The sequence below is a fragment of the Malus domestica genome, chromosome 10, assembly GCF_042453785.1.
Source record: "Malus domestica chromosome 10, GDT2T_hap1".
Lineage (NCBI taxonomy): Eukaryota > Viridiplantae > Streptophyta > Magnoliopsida > Rosales > Rosaceae > Malus > Malus domestica.
The window spans coordinates 8497094-8521978 of NC_091670.1; the positions used below are offsets into that span (position 1 = coordinate 8497094).

At 38.2% G+C, this 24885-nt stretch overlaps 1 protein-coding gene and 1 long non-coding RNA gene across 3 annotated transcripts; one reads left to right on the forward strand and one right to left on the reverse strand.

The window, feature by feature from the left end:
• The first annotated feature begins 544 nt into the window (after positions 1 to 544).
• On the forward strand, positions 545 to 15035 carry LOC114827543 (uncharacterized). Its single transcript, XR_003776635.2, has 3 exons — positions 545 to 940; positions 13754 to 13962; positions 14814 to 15035. It is a non-coding gene; the product is annotated as an uncharacterized lncRNA (long non-coding RNA).
• A 505-nt stretch (positions 15036 to 15540) lies between these two features.
• On the reverse strand, positions 15541 to 23783 carry LOC103445128 (squalene synthase-like). Of its 2 annotated transcripts, XM_008384112.4 has the most exons (14): positions 23328 to 23783; positions 22637 to 22679; positions 22308 to 22397; positions 20943 to 21018; positions 19766 to 19835; positions 18964 to 19107; positions 18755 to 18859; positions 18420 to 18566; positions 17756 to 17831; positions 17112 to 17200; positions 16274 to 16365; positions 16136 to 16175; positions 15984 to 16050; positions 15541 to 15871 (listed from the first exon to the last, which is right to left on the reverse strand). In XM_008384112.4, the coding sequence occupies exons 1-13, from the start codon at positions 23520 to 23522 to the stop codon at positions 15985 to 15987; spliced, it is 1233 nt and encodes a 410-aa protein (XP_008382334.1). In that variant the 5' UTR covers positions 23523 to 23783; the 3' UTR covers positions 15541 to 15871; position 15984. The 2 variants fall into 2 exon arrangements, with proteins under 2 accessions (XP_008382334.1, NP_001280921.1); NM_001293992.1 differs by lacking the exon at positions 15541 to 15871 and having other exon boundaries at positions 15985 to 16050; positions 23328 to 23522.
• Positions 23784 to 24885: the final 1102 nt, after the last annotated feature.

Genomic DNA, 24885 nt, shown 5'->3' on the forward strand with positions numbered 1-24885 from the left:
TTGGTAATTTTTGGAAATAGTTGAATTTTCCAACGAGTCGGGACGGCAAACCGCCACCCGCGACGGCTTGTGCAGCGGCGTGTGACCTATGAAATCCCGTTCTTGGATTTCAGTGTTATAATCTACGAAATTATATTATTGAGACTTTACATTATTTTACGAGAAATTATATTAATTTATTTGAATTTAGATTTCAATTAAACTAGGTACGAAGAGTGAAGTTTGGAAAATTATTATTTACTCGTTGACCTTTCGAGGTCACAAATAACGTTTTCGAACATATCTCGAAACTACGAACATATAGGCGAAAGCTGTTTGTGAGTCCAGATTATTACGGTACAGTTACAGACGTTTGAAATCGTTTTACTAAACTATAGATTATAAATTAGTTAAACCCCCATCATGTGGGAAGAGTAACTAATTAGATAAAAGAGTGAGGGACCAAAAAGAAAAAGGGAGAGAACTCTAGAGGCTGCCTGATGGCAGCAAGGGAGAGGATTTTCAGCAGGGAGGATTATTCTTGCTATGCCAGAGAATGTAATTTGTTTGGTCCCAGATGTTGGGTTTTCACGTATGGTGGCATAGAGTCCACGAGGAAGATCTGTAGGATTTCAACACCATCGGATGCATTGTATGTGGGTCTTGAGACCCATTTTGTCCCATCTCAAAACTTAACTATTTGTGCCAAAGAATCAAGATGGAGAGGTGGAGAGCTTCAAGTTGATTCGGTGATGCATGTTGCAAGCATCATATGGAGGACACAATGTTTCAATCCCAACACGGGAACGGGAGAGACGGGTCAGAAAAGGAAAAAAAAACAGGGGGAGATGGCGTTGGCCAAGAAGGGGATTACGAGGAATCCCACCGCCCCGAAACTATGAACCGGAATAAGGAAGTGTAGAAGACGATGTCTGAAGAAGCAAAGAGAATCATAACGAAGGTATGATTCCTTTTGTCGACCTGCAACATTGGTAAAAACTCCTAGCTCTCTTGGTTCTTTCCATAAATGTTTTGTATCAATCTTCTTATTACTTTCAATTTTATACATTGGGTGTGTTGATCAAATTATCATGTTTTAGGGTTTGGGTAAAAAGGCCAATTCTTGTTTATTGTTGACATAATTGAAATCAAAGTTATAAATATGATTGAAGTATATAGAAGTATTCTGAAGTTATGTTTTGGATTAGAAGAGTTTGGGTTCTAAGTTGCAGGAACTTATGTGCTTGCAGAGAAAAGCTATGTTTCCAGTAGTTTACTTTGGCTCCTGATTACTATGTCCTTGTGGATTCCTTTTGATCTATTATTATGTGTTTTGAAACTAGACATGTCAATAATCAAAGCCCATCTGATTTCACATAATTCTGTTGAGTTTTGATTTGTCAAAACCATGTATAATTTTAAGTCACGAAGCTGCCAGAAAGCAGCAAATACTGGATTCCAGTTTCGGGGTTCTATTTTGTATCTTGCATAACTTTCAAATCGAAACCCCGTTTCCTACAAATCTTATATGTTTTTAATGCACTCAAAACAAGCTTTGAATCTCATGTAAGTTTGCATCATTTGGTATAGTTATGGGTGTTCAAAATCGGGCTTAATCTAGGTTGACTAAGACTGTTTTTCTGCAGCTTTTGTGGAGTTGAGGATGTTGCCTTTGTAATATCATTTTTTTCTTACAACTTTAATTCTAATTTACTTATCTATTTTGAGTTTGTGCTTAAACCACTTGATAAGGTTACGTATTTGGTTCCAAAAGAACCACTTTCTTATACAATTATGTGCCAATGTATTTATGTATTCTTTACCTATTCAGGTTGTGTATACACATATTTGTATATTCATGCATAAGCATGCAAATTCTTGAACTACACCAAAATAGCCTTTACGTTCGCAATTCTTTTTCATATGCTGCTATGGTTGTTGGGTAGTTCCAACTTTATCGATCAAAGCATTTCTTTAAAGTCAGAAACAATGAATATTATATAGTTGTGCATTATATGATTCCATCCCTTGGCTTATAAGATAAATTTGAGTAAAGCTGTGATATGATTATAAGCTCAATTATTTTATTGTGTTGGTGCATTTTTATACCTACTGAAACACATCATTACTAATACAACAACAACAACAAAGCTTTTTCCCACTAAGTGGGGTCGGCTATATGAATCCTAGAACGCCATTGCGCTCGGTTTTGTGTCATGTCCTCCGTTAGATCCAAGTACTCTAAGTCTTTTCTTAGAGTCTCTTCCAAAGTTTTCCTAGGTCTTCCTCTACCCCTTCGGCCCTGAACCTCTGTCCCGTAGTCACATCTTCGAACCGGAGCGTCAGTCGGCCTTCTTTGCACATGTCCAAATCACCGGAGCCGATTTTCTCTCATCTTTCCTACAATTTCGGCTATTCCTACTTTACCTCGGATATCCTCATTCCCAATCTTATCCATTCTCGTGTGCCCACACATCCCACGAAGCATCCTCATCTCCGCTACACCCATTTTGTGTACGTGTTGATGCTTCACCGCCCAACATTCTGTGCCATACAACATTGCTGGTCTTATTGTCGTCCTATAAAATTTTCCCTTGAGCTTTAGTGGCCTACGACGGTCACACAACACGCCGGATGCACTCTTACACTTCATCCATCCAGCTCGTATTCCATGGTTGAGATCTCCATCTAATTCTCCGTTCTCTTGCAAGATAGATCCTAGGTAGCGAAAACGGTCGCTTTTTGTGATCTTCGCTAGATTGCTCCGGTCATTAGTGTGGATAAGTATATAAATGGATAGAGATACGAAAGCAAACACAAGATGTACGTGGTTCACCCAGATTGGCTACGTCCACGGAATAGAAGAGTTCTCATTAATTGTGAAGGGTTTACACAAGTACATATGTTCAAGCTCTCCTTTAGTGAGTACAAGTGAATGATTTAGTACAAATGACATTAGGAAATATTGTGGGAGAATGATCTCGTAATCACGAAACTTCTAAGTATCGGAGTGTGGTGTCGTCTTGACTTGCCTTATCTGTCTCATAGGTAGATGTGGCATCTTCTCTGGAAGTACTCTTCCTCCATCCAGGGGTGGTATCTTCAACTGGTGGAGATGCACAAGGTAATGTATCAATTTCACTTGAAGCTTACTTGTAGTTTCAGGCTTGGTCAAGTGCGATACAAACCATGTAGTAAGAGTCCCCCAAGTCGCCGAGCTAGGGGGTCTGCTGAAAGAGGTGACAGACAAGGTAAGCAATCAGAGCTCCGACTGATTGTTCACCTTCTCCCCATCTTGCAGCAGCATGAAGGATAAAGAGAAGAAAAATGAGAAGAGATGATATGAGATACTTTTGCTTTTGAAGAAGTAACTTTCCACAGGCTTATTCTTGAACTGAGCTGGAGGGTTTTCTGGTTTCCTCCAGAGTATAAGGCCGACTGAAGAATTTGAGGGTCAAAACAAGTCCATCAAATCTAGAGTACGTTCCACCCTGCTGATATGGGATACTTTTGCTTTTGACAGAGTAATGGATGTATCGGCACGTGTGCTGTTACGCTTGTCTCCACATGCTTCCTTGTATCCTTCGCACTTGCCCTATCTGTTCCTCAAGCAGATGCGAAATCTTCCCTGGAAACATAAGATGTTGAAGATGAGTACTCGAGAGCAATGTCAGGTAAGTAATCAGGTAAGGGGTTCCAGGCAGTCAGTTCCTAGCTGGAAGCTTGATTCCAAGTGCTGACTGATTGCTCTCTTTCTCCTTGTCTTGCAGGTAAAAACAAGGCCAAAGGAAAAGACAGGGAAAAAGCATGATATGGGATACTCTTGCTTTTAACCCTGATGATATGAGATATTCTTGCTCTAGTATAGCTTGTTTGTAGAGGTATTATCGGGGGGAAAGAAAGCTGAATATTTCGAAAGGCTTCGTTGGGAGTGCCCTCTCAGATATGATGAAGGGTTGAGCATTTTTGCAGGTTTGCCTGTCCGTTGGGGATGGAGGTCGACATATATAGGAGCCTCCCTAACAACAAGTAGTAATGCTATTCCTTTACCCTGCTTGGTCATAGCACGGTAGTGGGAGCTGCCAGTTTCACATGTTTTAACTCTGTCAGAGCACTTTGAAAAAGTGGTCTGTGGTATCTGGCTCTCGAGATTCGGAGAACGATGCCTCTTCGATTTTTGAGAAAGCAATCATGCTGGGGGTTTGGCTCTCGAGATTCGGAGAGCAGTGTCTCTTCGATTTTTGAGGAAGTAATCATGTTGGGAGTCTGGCTCTCGAGATTCGGAGGGCGGTGCCTCTTCGATTTTGGAGCAAGCAATCCTGTTGGGAGTGTTGTCTCGAATGTGAGTAAAGGTTGGGCATGTTTGCTAGTCTACCTTGCCACGAAGCACAAAGGTTGACACCCAGGGACTTTCCAATTATCCAGCAATGGTACTGTTCCTTTACCCTCTCTTCGCTTTTGAGAAAGTAGTCATGTTGGGAGTCTGGCTCTCGAGATTCGGAGGACGGTGCCTCTTCGATTTTGGAGCAAGCAATCTTGTTGGGAGTGTTTTCTCGAATGTGAGTAAAGGTTGGGCATGTTTGCTAGTCTACCTTGCCACGAAGCACAGAGGTTGACACACAGGGACTTTCCTATTATCCAGCAGTGGTACTGTTCATTTACCCTTGTGGGTAATAATATGGTAGCTAGACCTTCAAAATTTATGTGTCTAAACTTTGTTAGTGCTGTTTCTTTGCTATTCTTTTACCTTTCTTGGTCAGAGCGATGTAGTGGGAGCTGCAAGCTTCACGTGCTCAACTTTGGCAGAGAACTTTGGCAAAGTTATCTGTGGTACCCATGAGCTATTGTTGCGTGTGGGAAGTGGGTGATTGAACAGTAAGATTCATGTGCTTTCTACTTCACCAGAAGTCTTCGACAGAATGCCCATAATTTCTGCAAAGCTGAGTGTGCGTGTGACAGGTGCTGACAAGGCTAGAAAAGTAGGTGGCTCTTCGATTTCTGAGATCGGCCCTCGTGGTCTCTGAGCAGCCCAGCTTTTGAGAAAGCGAGCGCCTCTTCGATTGATTCGGAGAACGATGCCTCATCGATTTTTGAGAAAGCAATCATGCTGGGGGTCTGGCTCTCGAAGATTCGGGGAGTAGTGTCTCTTCGATTTTTGAGAAAGTAATCATGTTGGGAGTCTGGCTCTCGAGATTCGGAGGGCAGTGCCTCTTCGATTTTGGAGCAAGCAATCTTGTTGGGAGTGTTTTCTCAAATGTGAGTAAAGGTTGGGCATGTTTGCTAGTCTACCTTGCCACGAAGCACAGAGGTTGACACACAGAGACTTTCCAATTATCCAGCAATGGTACTGTTCCTTTACCCTCTCTTCGATTTTTAAGAAAGTAGTCATGTTGGGAGTCTGGCTCTCGAGATTCGGAGGACGGTGCCTCTTCGATTTTGGAGCAAGCAATCTTATTGGGAGTGTTTTCTTGAATGTGAGTAAAGGTTGGGCATGTTTGCTAGTCTACCTTGCCACGAAGCACAGAGGTTGACACACAGGGACTTTCCAATTATCCAGCAGTTGTACTGTTCCTTTACCCTTGTGGGTAATAATATGGTAGCTAGACCTTCAAAATTTATGGGTCTAAACTTTGTTAGTGCTGTTTCTTTGCTATTCTTTTACCCTTCTTGGTCAGAGCGATGTAATGGGAGCTGCAAGCTTCACGTGCTCAACTTTGGCAGAGAACTTTGGCAAAATTATCTGTGGTACCCATGAGCTATTGTTGCGTGTGGGAAGTGGGTGATTGAACAGTAAGATTCATGTGTTTTCTACTTCCCCAGAAGTCTTCGACAGAATGCCCATAATTTCCGCAAAGCTGAGTGTGCGTGTGACAGGTGCTGACAAGGCTGGAAAAGTAGGTGCCTCTTCGATTTCTGAGATCGGCCCTCGTGGTCTCTGGGGAGCCCAGCTTTTGAGAAAGCGAGCGCCTCTTCGATTTCTGAGATCGGCCTTCGTGGTCTTTGAGCAGCCCAACTTTTGAGAAAGCAAACGCCTCTTCGATTTCTGAGATCAACCCTCGTGAATCTCTAAGCAGCCCAGCTTTTGAGAAAGCAAACGCCTCTTCGATTTCTGAGCAGGCGCCTCTTCGATTTTTGAAGCTCCGTCGAGTGCAGATTTTTATAGGGGCTGGCATTAAGTTCCAAAGCACACTTGAATCTCCACCAGTAGAAGCTTCATTCTTGCACTTCTAAGATCTTGATTTGTCCGACCTCTTCTCTCTTCAACACCTTTGAAAATGTCTGGCCCCTCCGACCGTCGTTTTGACTTGAACCTTGTTGAAGAGGCAGCCCCGCCTTCTCCAGACAACATATGGCGCCCATCCTTCGTCTCCCCTACTGGTCCTCTTACCGTTAGGGATTCCGTGATGAAGAATGATATGACCGCTGCGGTGGTGGCCAGGAACCTTCTCACTCCCAAAGATAACAGACTACTTTCCAAACGGTCTGATGAGTTAGCTGTTAAGGATTCGCTGGCTCTCAGTGTTCAGTGTGCAGGTTCTGTGTCTAATATGGCCCAACGCCTATTTGCTCGAACCCGCCAAGTTGAATCATTGGCGGCTGAAGTGATGAGTCTCAAACAGGAGATTAGAGGGCTCAAGCATGAGAATAAACAGTTGCACCGGCTCGCACATGACTATGCTACAAACATGAAGAGGAAGCTTGACCAAATGAAGGAAACTGATGGTCAGGTTTTACTTGATCATCAGAGATTTGTGGGTTTGTTCCAAAGGCATTTATTGCCTTCGTCTTCTAGGGCTGTACCGCGTAATGAAGCTCCGAATGATCAACCTCTGATGCCTCCTCCTTCTAGGGTTCTGTCCAGTACTGAGGCTCCAAATGATCCCCCTCCGGTGCCTTCTCTTTCTGGGGCTCTACCGACTGCTGAGACTTCTCCTAAGCAACCTTTGTGAAGGCTCCCTCTTGTGTGTTTATTTTGACTCATGTATATGTACATATTTGTAGCTTATCGGGGATATCAATAAATAAGCTTTCCTTCATTTCAACGTATTGTGTTAAATACACCAAAGCCTTCTTCGCTAAGTTCTTTGAATTTTCTTTTGTTGAAGCTTGTATGTTGAAGCTTTCTGAGTGGAGCATGTAGGTTGGGGTAGTGTTCCCTTAATTTCCCGAGTGAGGAAAACTTCTCAGTTGGAGACTTGGAAAATCCAAGTCACTGAGTGGGATCGGCTATATGAATCTTAGAACGCCATTGTGCTCGATCCTGTGTCATGTCCTTCGTTAGATCCAAGTACTCTAAGTCTTTTCTTAGAGTCTCTTCCAAAGTTTTCCTAGGTCTTCCTCTACCCCTTCGGCCCTGAACCTCTGTCCCATAGTCGCATCTTCTAATCGGAGCGTCAGTAGGCCTTCTTTGCACATGTCCAAACCACCGTAACCGATTTTCTCTCATCTTTCCTTCAATTTCGGCTACTCCTACTTTACCCCGGATATCCTCATTCCTAATCTTATCCTTTCTCGTGTGCCCACACATCCAACGAAGCATCCTCATCTCCGCTACACCCATTTTGTGTACGTGTTGATGTTTCACCGCCCAACATTCTGTGCCATACAGCATCGCCGGCCTTATTGCCGTCCTATAAAATTTTCCCTTGAGCTTCAGTGGCATACGGCGGTCACACAACACGCCGGATGCACTCTTCCACTTCATCCATCCAGCTTGTATTCTATGGTTGAGATCTCCATCTAATTCTCCGTTCTTTTGCAAGATAGATCCTAGGTAACGAAAACGGTCGCTCTTTGGTATTTCTTGATCTCCGATCCTCACCCCTAACTCGTTTTGGCCTCCATTTGCACTGAACTTGCACTCCATATATTCTGTCTTTGATCGGCTTAGGCGAAGACCTTTAGATTCCAACACTTCTCTCCAAAGGTTAAGCTTTGCATTTACCCCTTCCTGAGTTTCATCTATCAACACTATATCGTCTGCGAAAAGCATACACCAAGGAATATCATCTTGAATATGTCCTGTTAACTCATCCATTACCAACGCAAAAAGGTAAGGACTTAAGGATGAGCCTTGATGTAATCCTACAGTTATGGGAAAGCTTTCGGTTTGTCCTTCATGAGTTCTTACGGCAGTCTTTGCTCCTTCATACATATCCTTTATAGCTTGGATATATGCTACTCATACTCCTTTCTTCTCTAAAATCCTCCAAAGAATGTCTCTTGGGACCCTATCATACGCTTTTTCCAAATCTATAAAGACCATGTGTAAATCCTTTTTCCCATCTCTATATCTTTCCATCAATCTTCGTAAGAGATAGATTGCCTCCATGGTTGAGCGCCCTGGCATGAACCCGAATTGGTTGTCCGAAACCCGTGTCTCTTGCCTCAATCTATGCTCAATGACTCTCTCCCAGAGCTTCATTGTATGACTCATTAGCTTAATACCCCTATAGTTCATGCAATTTTGTACGTCGCCCTTATTCTTGTAGATAGGCACCAAAGTGCTCGTTCGCCACTCATTTGGCATCTTCTTCGTTTTCAAAATCCTATTGAAAAGGTCAGTGAGCCATGTTATACCTGTCTCTCCCAAAAGTTTCCACACTTCGATTGGTATATTGTCTGGGCCTATTGCTTTTTTATGCTTCATCTTCTTCAAAGCTACAACCACTTCTTCCTTCCGGATTCGACGATAAAAAGAGTAGTTTCTACACTCTTCTGAGTTACTCAACTCCCCTAAAGAAGCACTCATTTCATGTCCTTCATTGAAAAGATTATGAAAATAACCTCTCCATCTGTCTCTAACCGCGTTCTCTGTAGCAAGAACCTTTCCATCCTCATCCTTGATGCACCTCACTTGGTTTAGGTCCCTTGTCTTCTTTTCCCTTGCTCTAGATAGTTTATAGATATCCAACTCTCCTTCTTTGGTATCTAGTCGTTTATACATATCGTCGTAAGCCGTTAACTTAGCTTCTCTGACAACTTTCTTCGCCTCTTGCTTCGCTTTTCTATACCTTTCACCATTTTCATCGGTCCTCTCCTTGTATAAGGCTTTACAACATTCCTTCTTAGCCTTCACCTTTGTTTGTACCTCCTCATTCCACCACCAAGATTCCTTTTGGTGTGGGGCAAAGCCCTTGGACTCTCCTAATACCTCTTTTGCTACTTTTCGGATACAACTAGCCATGGAATCCCACATTTGGCTAGCTTCCCCCTCTCTATCCCACACACATTGGGTGATTACCTTCTCTTTGAAAATGACTTGTTTTTCTTCTTTTAGATTCCACCATCTAGTCCTTGGGCACTTCCAAGTCTTGTTCTTTTGTCTTACTCTTTTGATATGTACATCCATCACCAACAAGCGATGTTGATTAGCCACGCTCTCTCCTGGTATAACTTTGCAATCCTTACAAGTTATACGATCCCCTTTCCTCATTAGAAGAAAATCTATTTGTGTTTTTGACGACCCACTCTTGTAGGTGATCACATGTTCTTCTCTCTTCTTAAAGAAGGTGTTGGCTAAGAAGAGATCATATGTCATTGCAAAATCCAAGATAGCTTCCCCATCCTCGTTTCTCTCCCCAAAACCATGGCCACCATGAAAACCTCCATAGTTGCCTGTCTCCCTGCCCACGTGTCCATTTAAATCTCCTCCTATAAATAACTTCTCCGTCTGAGCAATTCCTTGCACCAAGTCTCCAAGATCTTCCCAAAATTTCTCCTTCGAACTCGTATCCAACCCTACTTGAGGTGCGTACGCACTAATCACATTGATAAGTTCTTGTCCTATTACAATCTTGATTGCCATGATTCTATCTCCTACCCTCTTGACATCTACAACATCTTGTACCAAGGTCTTGTCCACGATGATGCCAACACCGTTTCTCGTTCTATTTGTGCCCGAATACCAAAGTTTAAACCCTGAGTTTTCTAGATCCTTTGCCTTACTACCAACCCACTTAGTTTCTTGTAGGCACATAATATTTATCCTTCTCCTCACCATAACTTCCACTACTTCCATAGATTTTCCCGTTAAGGTTCCTATATTCCACGTTCCTAAACGCATTTTGCTCTCTTGAACTCTACCCTTCTGTCCTAGCTTCTTCACCCTCCCCCGTCTAATAGGATCAAAGTACTTCTTTTGTGTGTCCCGGGTAAAGTTGATAGGAGCATATGCTCCCAAACAACTTTGAGTGGAGTCGTTCGAAAAGAAGTTTCTATGGCCCCCTTGCTCATTTAACACTGCATCCGGGTGCCGATGGAGATACAGCGACCCTTGCTCACTTATCACTGTGCTTGGGCCACACAGAGCGCCACTTACGGGTGACGCCCTAGCTTTAGCGCGATTTTGTTCTGGATTCATTTTCATAAGGATTCGACGTGATCATGGAGTGCCGGCTGTCGACTACCTGACGCCCTCCCCCTCCTCCTTTATCCGGGCTTGGGACCGGCCATGTAAGACATAGGCGGAGTTAAACACATCATTACTAATGATCTATAATTATTCCTTCATGTGTATTTACAACGATTGTTTTAGATCAACCAAAAAAGGCATTGAATTTGGATACTGTTACATTAGTAATCCAAAGTACTTTAATTAGGATTAAAATTCAAGTCATGCATTTAGTAGTATCTTACATTTGTGAAACAAAATTTGGCCACGATGGTGCATCCTTGTGTTAGTAACTAAAAGCAATGCTTAGGAATCTAGGTAAGGGAAATACGACATACCTTTATGGAGATGATGAGGTTTAGATATACCTAGTACATTTGGTAGGTACCATATGCTTGCTTGAATTTCGTTGAGTGATGGTCCAGAATCCCTTATATTCTGCGATTCCATTGAGTGATAGTCCGGAATCATATGCTTGTTTGGATTTCGTTGAGTGATGTTCCAGAATCGTATCTAACTTGGGTTTCACTTAGTGGTGGTTATGCATTGTGCTCCGCAATTCCGTTGAGTGCTGGTCCAGAATCGTATCCACTTGGATTCTATTAAGAGATGGTTCGGAATCCCTCATACTTTGCGATTTCGTTGAAAGATGGTCCGGGATCATTTTCACCTTGGGTTTGATTGAGTTTGGATCGAGACAGCTTTAGAGATGTAGGCTTGGGCCGAACTGTGTTGCTCTAGCCCTGCATTTCGGTCTATGATGTGTTATATTGATTGATGTGATTGTGGAATGATGTTGGTTGTGATTGTTGTCACTATGATTAGACTTGTTAACCAATGTGGTTAGAGAATGACTTTGTGCTTCATCGACTATATTTGAGATGTTGTATACTATAAATTGCGGTATTGTTTGAAACATAGTGATTTATATGATGTATGAATTGGAAAGCATATGTATGAGAATGGCTTACCTTCATGCATGATAAGGTGATAATGATATTTTTGGCGTAAGGTTGGTGTAAAGTGTGATGCTCTATGATTTTTGCTAGAAGTATTTTACGAAAAGCTTAAGGTTCGACGAAAGATGATCTACGAATGGCTTGATCCCTAATAAGGGTACGTAGGCAGTCTAATGAGGAGGTTAGATGTAGTCATAAAGTATACAAAAAATTACTATGCGATTCGATTCTTGAGTTGTGATTTGCCTTATTCCGGAGGCGAGGTATGTTAGAGATACGGGTATTCGGTGACGTCACGTGTCGATTCTGGACGTATGTCGAGATCAGGGTGTGACATGGCCAGTGGACCGACGATGTCTTTCTAAGTCCAATTAGATGCCCTGAATTCATAATTGAAATCCGTATGAAGTGGTTTGATTGTTTGAACTTAGTTTCATTATGATACATCACTTGATCAAAATTTGAATCAACGATTTGACCGTTGGATCGCTATCAAAATTAAATGCATTATAGAACATAATATTTGAGGACAGCTGGAACTGACGGATTGAAAATCCGATATACGGATCTTCCCGAATTGGATTTCTAAGTTAGTAAAATTAATTGTTGACCGCCTCTTGATTTGGCAATTGGTGGAGATCCGTCCGTTGGATGATAATGAAATTTTAGTATGTGGTTCTAGAAGTGTAATGTGTATTTTGGGAAGTTATGGATCAGAAATACGATAGGCGGATCTTCTGGTTTTGATTTATAGGGTTGTGGACCCTACTATCAACCTTGATCGACGATTGGCTCTTTAGTCAACTAGATCGAGTTCTTCTAGTGTGTCAGCTATCGTAGAGTGTGGTTGAGATTTCATGGAGCTTGATGGGCTCATTGTGGTGACGTGTCCTTCTCGTTTGACGCATGTCTCGAATTGTTTATAAAGTTAAAATTAGTATTAATAGAGGCTTAGTGAGGCTTTGCGGCTTATCTCAGTGAGTGATTTTAATTTATGTGATATTGGTGATTACCCTGCTTTCGTAATTGTTATCCTGTGTGGATATGGCTTGGTTTTATAAATATGTTTTCTATTGAATTGTTATTTTTAATGCTTAGCCATTGATTTACGTTTATGAAATGAGATTTGACATGTATATATTGAAATATGGTTTGATTTGTTTGATTGGCATGTTGTGATGAAATGTGAGGGCTAATGGTGGATCGTTAAACCATTGGGATCGAGGCGTGACAATTTATATATATATAAACAAAACTGAAATCAAACCAAACCGTCAAAACATAACCAAAACAAAGCGAAAGAAAAACCGAATTGAACTGAATAGTAACTTTGGTTTGGTTTTTGATTTCGGTAAAAAAACGAACCGAAAGGAATTGAACCCATCCTACATTAATGGGACATAAATGTTTGATAAAGAATTCAATAGTGGGTGGATTGGAAATTTGGAAGCAATTAGAGCAACTCCACCCCAAGCACATAGGCTTGTCCAAAGTTGGAAAAATAGGTTGGCACCCCTTAAAAACCCTCCAGCCCATCCAAATAGGCTGTCACCCAGCCCAAGCCAGTCCATAGGCCGTGCCAAAACATGCTAAGCTAGAGACCGGCCCACATGACGCTAGGTTGACGTCAACCACCTGAAATCCTTTTTTTTTTGCGCCAGGCGCGTGGAAAACATGCACGCATGGTTGCAAGCGGCCTATAGCGTCGCAGAGGTGGGGCCCACTGTGCAAGCACAATATGGGGCTTTGGCATGGGGATACGTGGCGCCTCTGTGTCCGTTGGATTTCCAACGGTAAAAAAAAATTTAAATTTAAAATTAATGGCTACTGACGTGGCACAATTAGGACCGTTCGAATTTCAGATCAACGGTCCAGATTTTTCGACCAAAAAACTTTAAAAAAATTAATAAAATGTCAGAAATTAATAATATTTTTTATAAAGTCAGAAATTAAAAATAAAAGTATTATTATTTTATTTTATAATAAAAATTAATAATATTTTAATAAAATTGACTAGGCTATTTAGTTTTAGGAGTGGAGATGCATTTGGTTAATTACTATTCATTGAGGTCTATCATTGTTCATTGAGTGGATTAAATAGGCTGTATACCAGCGTATTTTTTAGAGATGAAGTTGATCTTAGGACTTGTGTCTTTTAGAGAGTGCATGAATGCTTGAGGGTGCATGAATGCCTCACATTTACGGTAAATATTCTTTTAAGCCATTACGTTATCCATAAAGACCTTTATAACCTCAAAAGTAGAAATTTTTTTAGGCGTCCTGTAACTGGTTGGTTGCAAGTTTCAATTTTTACATTGTTCCTTCATGTTTCTTTTGCTACTAATTTGAGCTATATTTATTGTCTTGCTAATGTGAATTTGGTTAGTAACTTAGATTAATGCTTTCTTGTTTTTCCGTATAGTCCTCAAAGTCAAATAAAAAGTGCATATTGCTTGATTGGATGGGTTCTGGAGAATTAATTGATGAAGGTTGGTGGTCATAAGTGGTCCGAACGTTCTTGTTCGTTTTGTGCCAATTGGACCACTTGCAATGAGGGTGTGGGTGGATGTTAAAAAGCGTCCGACTCACTTGTTCGTTTTGTGCCAATTACACCCACATAAAATACATGCGGTCAGTTGTGTTTATAATCCTTTTTACCCACTATTGAATTTACTGCTCTCTCTCTCTCTCTCTTTTGTTTCAGTTTATATTGTGAAATTGAATGTTGCATGCATATGAGATATATCTATATAGATGGATAAAGGTTGGATACATATTAATAGGTAATGAGATATACATGCCTTTTCGGAAAGGGATTTCCATTTTATTCAAAACATGGGGATTAGTTGTGGGATTCATTTCACACCAAATTTTAACGATCAAAACTGTCTATTTTGTAAGTCTTGATTTATAAATCATCCTTGCAAAAATTCAATTCAATCCGAAATCATTTGTCTATTTAATTACCAAGATGAAATTTCAATGTTTTCTTATAATACAGTGCTCGTCGATTTCTTTAAACTCAATTAGATACCTCAAATATTTCTGATTTGGCAAATATTTTGCAAGGGTGATATACAAGGTGCAACTTAAAAAATAGATGATTTAGATCGTTAAAGTTCGATGTGGTGTGGGCTTTAAAGGCCTCCATGAGATATATATCTAAGGTTGCTTCTACATCATGTATTAACCTGGTTATAAGCAATAATGATTAGGATTTTATCAAATGGTGCTAGGAATAATGACTCTCTCTCCATTGAAATTATTAGATTTTATCATATCTGCTTGCAAGGATTTGCTCATGTTTTCCTCTTTTGACCAAAAAAATATCATCTTTTCCTCTAGTTGATTCCTTTTTTTTTTTTTTTTTTTTTTTTTTAAGTTTCCGTTAAGTGAAAAATAGTCTGCCTATACTAATTATATGTGTGGTCTATTTTGAGGGATTTTCATCATTGAGTGACTTTGATTTCTATTATTTTCAGTGAGTGAGGGATGAAAGTGGAGCTGCATGCAGTGGTTAAAGGGGCAGAGAAGAGAGTATGTGAGGCTTTTCATTGATATTTTCTCGTTCTTGGTCTCTAATCCTTTGTATTTGCTTAGTTCAATTTTCTTTGTATAAAAAATTGAAAAATTATACAGTTGTAAATGATTGATTAGTGACATGACATTGAAGATTTGGAGTTAAATTTGTGTTTTTGGTTGAATTTGCGTTGCCGAAGTGATATGTGATTGTATGACGATTCAAAAACTGATATAGATGCTTCCTCCTGCCAAGTGCTATAGTTGGTGGGTTGGAAGCGATTGAGACCTGTATCTTTTTTAGAGTGCTTGAATCATTTCGCCGTTACATTTCTCATAGCACACCCCTCTTTTTACTTATCACACACCCCTTGTTAATTTATATCCGTTGATCTTCTTTAATTCATCCGATCCGACGACTGAAAACTAAAAAAGTGTGGAAGAAGTAAAAAGGAGTGTGGATATCACACCCCTTCTCAAAATAGTTGAATATGAAGGACTCATGCACTTGATGGAGGAAATCTTAATTGAATAGACAACCTACCAGTTTGTAAGATTCGAACCACAAATGATGACGACAAAGTGATGCTCCAAAACATGTTATTTTGTGTCGTTTCATGTCAAGTTAACAAGTCGTGCAAGAAATTACCAGGTATATATCTATGGATTTAATTTTGGACAAATCAGACATAATACCATATAAGCATTGCCATTATTGTATGCACGCATAAAATACTACATTACTTTCATATAAACAAGGTACTTTTTCTTAAGTAGAACAATCACATATGAACTCCAGAGAAGAGAAAACACAGGCTCAATTGGTTGGCAACGGTAACTATGCTTAAACGGCGTCAAAAGCTACGGCAATAATTTAGGGCAACTTCATACTGAGTATACAACGGCGGCGGCAGCAGCAGTGCCGTTATTGCATACAAATACAAGAAACTAATGTAGTCAACGAGGCATGTACTTTTGTAACCAGCCATTTATGTTGAAGAATATATAAGAAATGCAAACCCTGCACAACAAGAAGAAAATTGGTGTAAGGGATTAGAGGTAGTGGTTTTGCTTGCTAAAAGAAATTAAGACTATGAAATCAGTTCTCGATTGTTCAGCTCGACGACACTTACATTAGATTCTTGGGCTAGCAGAGAGATAAGCGTAAATGATCGCCAATATAATAAACAACGCCACAATCTGCATTCAGAATGTAGACTGATCAGTATGTAAATTCTACAATGATTCTAGTTGAGTTTTTCTTTTAATCTAAGATTAAACTCACCAGAGTTGAATTTTGTTCGTTGTTGATGATGTAAGATTTCCTGGTGTGGTCCATAGATACTTGTCAGATAATCAGTAAATAACTAAATATGAATGTTCAATAATCAGGAAGAAGAACTAGAAACTATGAAATGCGTACCTTTTGCTCAGAGCTCCAGAGTCTCTACATAATTTCTGTACCGCTTCCACTCTGCTCAATGTTTTTGTTGCATGAAGATCATTCTTGTCAACCTGCAGCCAATATTAAATCTTTAATGTTTTGAATAATCTGATTGGTTTAGAAAACCATAGATAAATCCATACTGGGAAAACTAGACAAACTGGCGCATCCAAAGGAGTTTATTCTAAAAGTGCAAATAGTCAGGGTTGGGCGGGCTAGAAGTCAAATCATATTTACCCAATTTATAGAGTTGATAGGAATACACACACACACACACACACACAAACTACGGGTAATGTTCCCCTGCCAGACTTCTATTGCTAGAGAGAGCTTATATTGTCAGACTCTGATATGGACAAGACATTCAGCCAACCAGATCAATGGTCCAGATTCATAGTCTACACAAGATAGTCTGACAAGAGAACATTTTCCTATAAAATACATTCATATCATAATTCCTAGGCCTGCTTGGGTTAAAAATTATTTACCGTGTTTGCTTAACTTTTAATTCAGGTTAAAGATGAGTGCTGCCATTGGCACTCCAAAAAACTCATTGGGCAGTCCTCATACTTGTATTTTTCTTTCTAAATAAAGAAAGCTTGGAGTGCACAACGACATTTTTGGAGTGCCAATAACAGTACCCCTAAAGATATATGTATAAATATGTTTACTCAACTTATCAAATTCCCAGGTTGCCCAAAACTCGTCAAATCTGGGTTGGTTGGGTTCATCAAACCCAACTCTCACTACAGTTTAGTATGCAGTAAAGCTATCTTGCTACGAGATAATACATATCTAGTTTCTTGAAGCATCTTACCTTGGACTTTATAACGGAAGCAAAATCAAAGAAAGCACCATAGACATCATCAATTGATTTTGTTCGGTCAATAACTTTTGCTGTAAGACCTAGAAAAAACAGCAAAGAATTGAATACTTTCAGTAAAGAGTTATGACAAATCATGTGACCAAAACTACACAACATGACAAGTATTCTATCCAAACCATCGCAAACCCCAATAGAATGAGAGAGGAATTCAAATAATTCACCAGTAGTGCATGAAGGGCTCAGAGGTGGAAGGCATAATCAACCAGTAGTCGCAGTACTTTCATTTTTCTAACAAATAATTTTTATCATGACGTGATTTCATAGAGCATTTCCCTAGTAAATATATAAAAATACTTGTAGTTACTATAACATGCTAGTCTATAGAGTAGTCTCCAACAGCGTAAGCTTCCAAAATCTCCGATAAAATCACTATACTAAGAAAACAATCTTGCTAGGATTTGTGGAATTCCTATAGATGTATCTACCAAATGACCATCCCATGGCACATGCATACCACCGTTTTTGACAAAGCTATTCTTTATTAAATACAAGATGCGATTATTTTTGTTTTGATTATATCAAAATGTGTCGGTTATAACTGAAAGGAATACCGTGTTCATAGATTAAAATCTTACCTCGCCTCATTTTGACTACACCTCTGAAGACCTCAATGTTGTTGTAGCACAATGCTAGGGTGCCAATTGCCATGATCTAGTAAAGGCAGCACAAATCAAATGAGATTACTTGAAGATGATCTTGATTGAATAATTAAACAGCAGACTATGAAGTCACAAAACGTTATGTTGAATTTTGCTGAAAGGGAAAGATAAACACAATCTGAAGAGTTCCTGATCAAATGAAGAGTTCCAATGGGAATTCCAAAGGATTGAAAATAAAAACAATCCAGATCTAGACCATCAAGGAGGAAACAAAAGCACATCCAGAGATACTGTTGAGCCAAGATATTTTGGAAGCACTTGGATCAATTTCATTCCACTGGTCCAACTTCCAATCAAGTTAAAAGTCAATAGGATCTCTTATGACTTGTACATGGGACAAGAGGGTCATTTTGGAAGCAACTAATCAATCCTGATGGTCTAACAGTGTAAACTTCTCTTATGGGCAGCCAACAATGAATATCAAGATTACACCATAGTACATTTGAAAATACTGTTAAAATCACTCAATTCATCCTAACAATGTTTGTATTTGTTCTATAAATCCATAAAATACACATGTCAGATTATGACACACACCACAAAAGACTAACTTTTGTGATAAAGTTGAGGAATAATCTACCTGAGGGATGGCACAAAATTTGAATATAGCAGGATCTCTCAATGCAGCCATGTACTTCAAGCAATCTTCCATATGTATCAAAGCATTAGTTACCATGTCGTTCAAGCATTGCACTGCCTTCTCTGAGTTTTCCTCATATTTCAAGTCCTGTGTTGCAATATCAAAAAAATTTATTCAGACAAAATTCCAACTGTGTGGTGATGCATAAATCCTTACATCACCACCCCACTACCATAGGTCTCCACTAGACTAGAAAGAAAATAAGTGACTAAGAAGGTGAACTGGTAGGAATAGCATAGGAAGCTGTTACAATTATACAAGTAAAGAAGAAACACCTCAAGTTTATTGACATATTTACTCCAGATTTGACGTGGCCAAAACATGCGTGACTTTGGTATCTCATTAATATCCTCCAAATAATCCCGAATGATGTTTGTTTTCTGTTGTTTATCAGATCCAGACATTGTAGAATCAGAATCAAGCCATGAATCACATTTGATACTGAGAACAGATAGCATTTCTAGCCTTAATATTATTGTTATACCTGAAGAAATAAGCCCATTGAATTTGAGAGAGAGTCTGAGGCCAAATCTTCCTTTCCAGCAGCATGGAAGAGCTTGGACAAACCTAAACCAACAAGTCCTGCCACATAGTGGCAGTATTCATCATAGTCATCAATGGTTTCTACCTGCAAGATGAGGCAAAATACATCCAAGTCGCATAAGAAATACGTCTCTCCTTTCTGCACATAGTGCAAAACGCACACTGATAATAAGACTTGGAATATTGTAAACGGAAATCATCCAATGAAGAATAATTCAAATTTTATTTATGCTTAACAACTTCGTTGCAGAATCTGATTTCCCATAGTGTAAAAACATTAAGTAAGCTAATGTGCCTGCTTATATGCACAAATTATGGTCCATAGACACTTATAAATTGTGGAAACTAGTTGACTGCAGAACACATTTTTTTCTTTAGTTTTAAGTTTTTAACTCTTAAATTACTTAACAAAATCCTAGTTTAAAACAGATGCTAAAATTCTTTCTATGGTTGATCTACTTTTAATCTTTATTTTCTTTCAATTAGCATTCAAAATAACTACACATCCACAAACATCCATAATAGCATTTACAAATACAGATCAAAATGATTATATACATATTTGTGAATATGTGAAAAAATTGGAATATATTTCACAACTATCATAAATATATGTCAATAAACAATGCAAACAATGTCAGAAAGGTTTTGAAAGGAGTTTATTTTAATTGAAGCATGAGAAACATGAAACAATAGAGCAAATCCACTCTTTCTTCCTACAACATATATCATGCATCACATACCTCCTTCAAGATAAATTTTGCCATTCCTGCACCCATTCTTTTGGTAATATCCTCAATTGCCTCTTGATAACTGCAAGATTAAACCAATCGCTTATCTAAATATTGTACAATGAAACTTCCAATCATATATGAATATCCCATAAAAGAAACGAAGTTATGCAGAGAGTTGTTACAACATGAAGATGAAGAATGTTTTTAAAGAAACAATTCCATCAAGCAATAAGTATTGCTAAGTCCAACAAGCCAACCGCAAAGCATGCACTCATTGAAAAGAACAAGAATTAACATAATTTTCCAAAGGCAAAACTTACACCGAGAACCTGGATTATCCAACACAGTCAGTTGGGTTGGACATCACCACTCATTTTAGGTGTTTTAATTAAAAAAAATATATATGAAGCACCAGAATTACCCAGTTATCAATCATCATGTACCACATGATCGACATATTAGAAAAAGACACTGCCCTAAATGATCAGATGTCTTATGCTAAGTAATTTGGTCAAAGTTTTCATGCATATAGCCAAAATGTTGGGAAAATTTTTGTCCCATGCACTTTCTCTTATAATCACCAAGAACACTAAGCGCGGACCAGCATTACTTAGTTGCATTTCTTGGGAAACTCTCCAGACATCATAAAGGAAGGACAAGGATATTGTGCTGGAACATGCAAGAGAATTCAGTCAATATCAACGTCATGAAATCCATAGAGAGTTGAACACATTTCAAGAATCCTATGTAAGAATCTTCAATAGAATGGGAAAATTGATGCTTATATCCGTTGAAGGTGTTTAAAGCTCGACGTCTAAAATCAGTTTTTACATTCACTAGATAAATATAATTCATGACTTGGATTTGTAAGTGTGTGTGGGGTAAGTCTCTGCATATGTTCCTGCGTGTGTGTTAGCACTTAGCAGTAACTGGTATGAACCATCAAATTCATCAACCATGCTTATAACCCATGAATTGTTTATAAGCTACATGTAATAACTAAATGGCGTTCCTTTTGGATGAACCCTCATAACAGTAACAAGTATGAAATGACTAAGAGAAAGAACCAAAAACTAGATTTCCAATCAGTCCATTGATAGAGAAGCTGCACCATAAATTATTATGAATGAACAGAAAAGATCTTTCAAATAATTGAGCAATGAAATACACGAGGATAAGAAATTACCCATTCCCAAGTTCCAAAAAAGCAGTTGAAACATGATGGAACTCGTCCATGAGAACTTTGTAGTTATTTGTACCACCTAAAGACAAGGACGAAGGTAATTGAGCAAGCAGACAAGTCTCATCAACATAGTAACATGAGAGTGTGCATGTACTATACCTACCAAGGATCAACAACAAACATACTCTTTCCCTATGTTCATCTATATTATATATATATATATATATATGAATCTTTTTTTATAACAAGAAGATGAGACATTTTTTATAATGCATTGAATGTCAACTGGCCGACATTCACCTCTCCCAGACCCTGCGTAAAGCGGGAGCCTTGTGCACTGGGTACGACAATTGAATGTCAACTGGCAACGACAACATAGAAAGAATAGCCTTTCGTAAGAGGCAAGGAAAGAAATTAGTCTGATTTTTTCTGGTTACTGTTCGAACTATTGCCATAAAGTCAAGCAGATCACAAATTTTATAAGGTTCACAATACTATGATGAGGGTGTAGACTAATATGAGCTTGAGCATCTCCAAGAGAAGCTGTAAACAATCAAGATGTTGTAAAACAACCAAAACTCTGTTTTAAAAAGCCAAACTCAAAAAATTCATCTCCAAGAGATGCTGTAAAAGAGTCTATTATAGGAAAATGAACAGTCACACTTTAAATTTAGAGAGCAACTACTCACTCGCTAAATATTAAAAATAATAAAACTCAAGGGTGGACCCTTGAGCAAGGAGAAAAGGAAGAGAGAGAAGGTTGTTTTAGAAAATGGGTGGGTTGGGTTTGAAACGTTAACAATAAAATATTCAAAGTTTGTTACTAGAGAGTGTTGTTGGAGTTGAAAAGTTAAACTGAATAGCTAAAATAGTTTTTTGACACTGTTCACTTGCTAGTTTAAAAAAATAAAATTAGAGTTTCTCTTGGAGATGCTACAAGTTACTAAGAATTTCTCGATGGCATATCTATATGCATATGTGCTCCTATATTCATTTCTACATATATAAGTATAAGCTAATAAACTCTTATTACAACCCCATTCTTGGCTGTTACTTATTATATCAAATATGGGTATTTTAGTGCAATAATTTGTATTTTATTAGGACCCCTGTGCATGTTAACCCTCCAAATGATCAAAGGGCTGAATATCAAGTCCTTGATAAGATAAAATTACATAAATGCGCTATGTTATATATAGATAATTAAATATATACATGTATATGTGCTCTGTGTGTGTGTGTGTGTGTATAGAATTTATTAAAACAGGATATTGGCAGCACAATAAGTTATATATCTTAATCTCTTCCGTAGGATACAGGACAACAGCAAACATTCAGAATGTAGTTTTGGAATGCTAAACCACTTACATGCAAAATGCCACTCGGGATCATATATGTGCTGATGAAATGCTAACAAGATAGGGACTTTGACGTCTGTTGCAATGCTTGTATCATCCTCTGTACATGTCCACCAGAACAAATTATATCAATGAAACGGTGAGTTAATAAATTAGCATTATATCAATGAAACGGTGAGTTAATAAATTAGCATCACAAGTGCCACACTGAAGAAAAAGTTAGATTACAATACAGTGTCACTTGTAACAATTACGTAGGTAATCCACAGGAACAAGAGGCATGTACAATTGATGGGAAAGTAACTAGGAAGACAAGAACTAAAGATAATAGAAACATACCGACAGTGTCTAGAGCTCTAAGAACCAGATAAAATATACAGACCTGCAAAACCGCAAAAAGTCAAACATTAGATAATCTCAACAAAACGAACAAAAGATGGAAAGTCAACAACATAAATGAAATGCAGCAATCTGTAAGGATCTTAAGAATAAGTAATCAAAGTAAAAAACAGTCTATTCCGCAAGAGAATTAAGGCCGGAACTGAAAGTTACTCTATGTCTAGCCTCCGCTTCAACTCAAATCCCAGAAAATACAGAGAAGGACAAAAAAAATAAGCAGAGAAGTGACAATCTACCCACAGAAGTAGATAATCCAATACCAAACAAAACACCCACAGAAAATACTATCAAACATTTTTTGAAACAACTAAAAAAGGGCCTCCCTTTTTTTCTTGTAAGCAATAAAACTCCTATGTGAACCATTACCATCATCCTTCAGTAAAAATCGAGAATACGAACACTAATAAAATTTCCAATTCTACTAAGAACAGGCCATAAAAAATATTGAACACAAAAAAATATATTTAATCAACAGTCAAGGCCATAATCAAGAAAATTCCTCTAAACCAAGAAATCACCACTTGGAAAAACAAAAAACAAAAATAAAATCAGATACAGAAACTAACACTTCCGTACATATACATATATATATATACATGCATATATGTGTATATATATTATATTAACTTACAGCGTTGCGGAGCTCTGTATCGAGCTGTTGAATAACAAGAGCGAAACTACGAGAGACCTTCTGGAGCATGGTGTAGCAGAAAGCCCAATGGGGCTCTGACGGGATCTGCTTCTCGACATGCCTCGATGCAATTTTGAGCTTCAGAAGCGGGTAAATGTCGTCGGGGTGTTTGATCATGGTCGACAAGGCACCCATTTTTCGATCTGGACCCGAGATCAAAACCCAAATCACAGAATTTGGAATCCGACGAAGAGAGGTTGGATTTGGAAGGTGGGAATTTTGATTCGATGATATTTTTGGAAGAGTGTTTATGTAGTTGTAAAGGTCTGGTGACGGGAGGCTTGGTCCAAAGCTGGTGTCCTATTTGGAGCCAAAAAAAAGGTCGGTCACTTGTCGGCCACTCGTCGGTCACTCCGTGTGTTACCGTGTTATTCTTTTTCTTGTTTGTTTCTACTTGCATTATTCATTGTTTTTCTTTAGAAATTTGTGCTGTAAAAACAAAGAGACAACTTTCTACCCTGAAAATTTTGCATTCTCTCAAAATATTTCTTAAAAATATCACTTGAAAATATTTTTCTTTAAAACTTAAAAATTTGTTTGGTATAAATTTTAAAATTGTTTTTAAATTTTAAAATTTAAACTGAAAATAAAATTCTTAGAGACGTGGTTGTAGGAGGGTGATAAAGAGGAGAGAGAAGGAAAGAAACACTGAAAGAGAGAATCGGAAGAGAGATGAGAGGAGAGAAAGAAGAAAAGAAAAGAAAATAAGAGAGCGAGAGGGGAAGAGATGAAAAAAAAATGGACTTTAAGTTAGTTTTGAGTTCAGTTATTTTTTTTTAATAGTCTTATCAAACAAGTTTTTTAAATCTAAAACTTAAAAATTATTTTTAAGTTAAAAAAGTTGGATTCAAGTAAAGTAACAAACAAGCTGTTATTTTCTCAACAAAAAAAACTGCCTGTTTTGTAGAGAATTTATCCTTTTCAAAAAATTTCTTAAGACTATTTCTTGAGAACAACTTTTAATAAGATTCAAAAAATTATTTCATATAAAATTGTAAAATTATCTTTTTAAGTATTCACAATTAAAAATTAAAATCAACTCCTGGTAAAAAGATGGTGGATGGGAGAGAGAAGAGAAAGGAGACAGGAGAGCGGGAGATGGGAGACAGGAGAGTAGGGAGAGAGATAAAAAAGAGATGAGGGATAGGATAAGAGAGAAAAAAGTGGAGATTGAATTGATTTGAAAATTCTAAAAATTTACATTTTGTGTTTTTAATTTATAAGTTATTTTTTTTCAAGTTGGTTTGAGTTTAATTTTTGAAAATAATCTTATTAAACAAGAATTTTTAGCTTGAAATTCAAAAATTATTTTTGAGTTAAAAAATTGAATTCAAATTCAATACTAAACATACCTTAATTTTCCATACATTTTTCTTACTTTTTCCACATATCTCTTAATTTTTTATCATTGAATCGAATGAACTGAAGATTATTAAAGAACAAAACTTGATAGAAAGTGTGTTGAAGGTAAAAAAAATATGTGTAAAAAGTATTATTC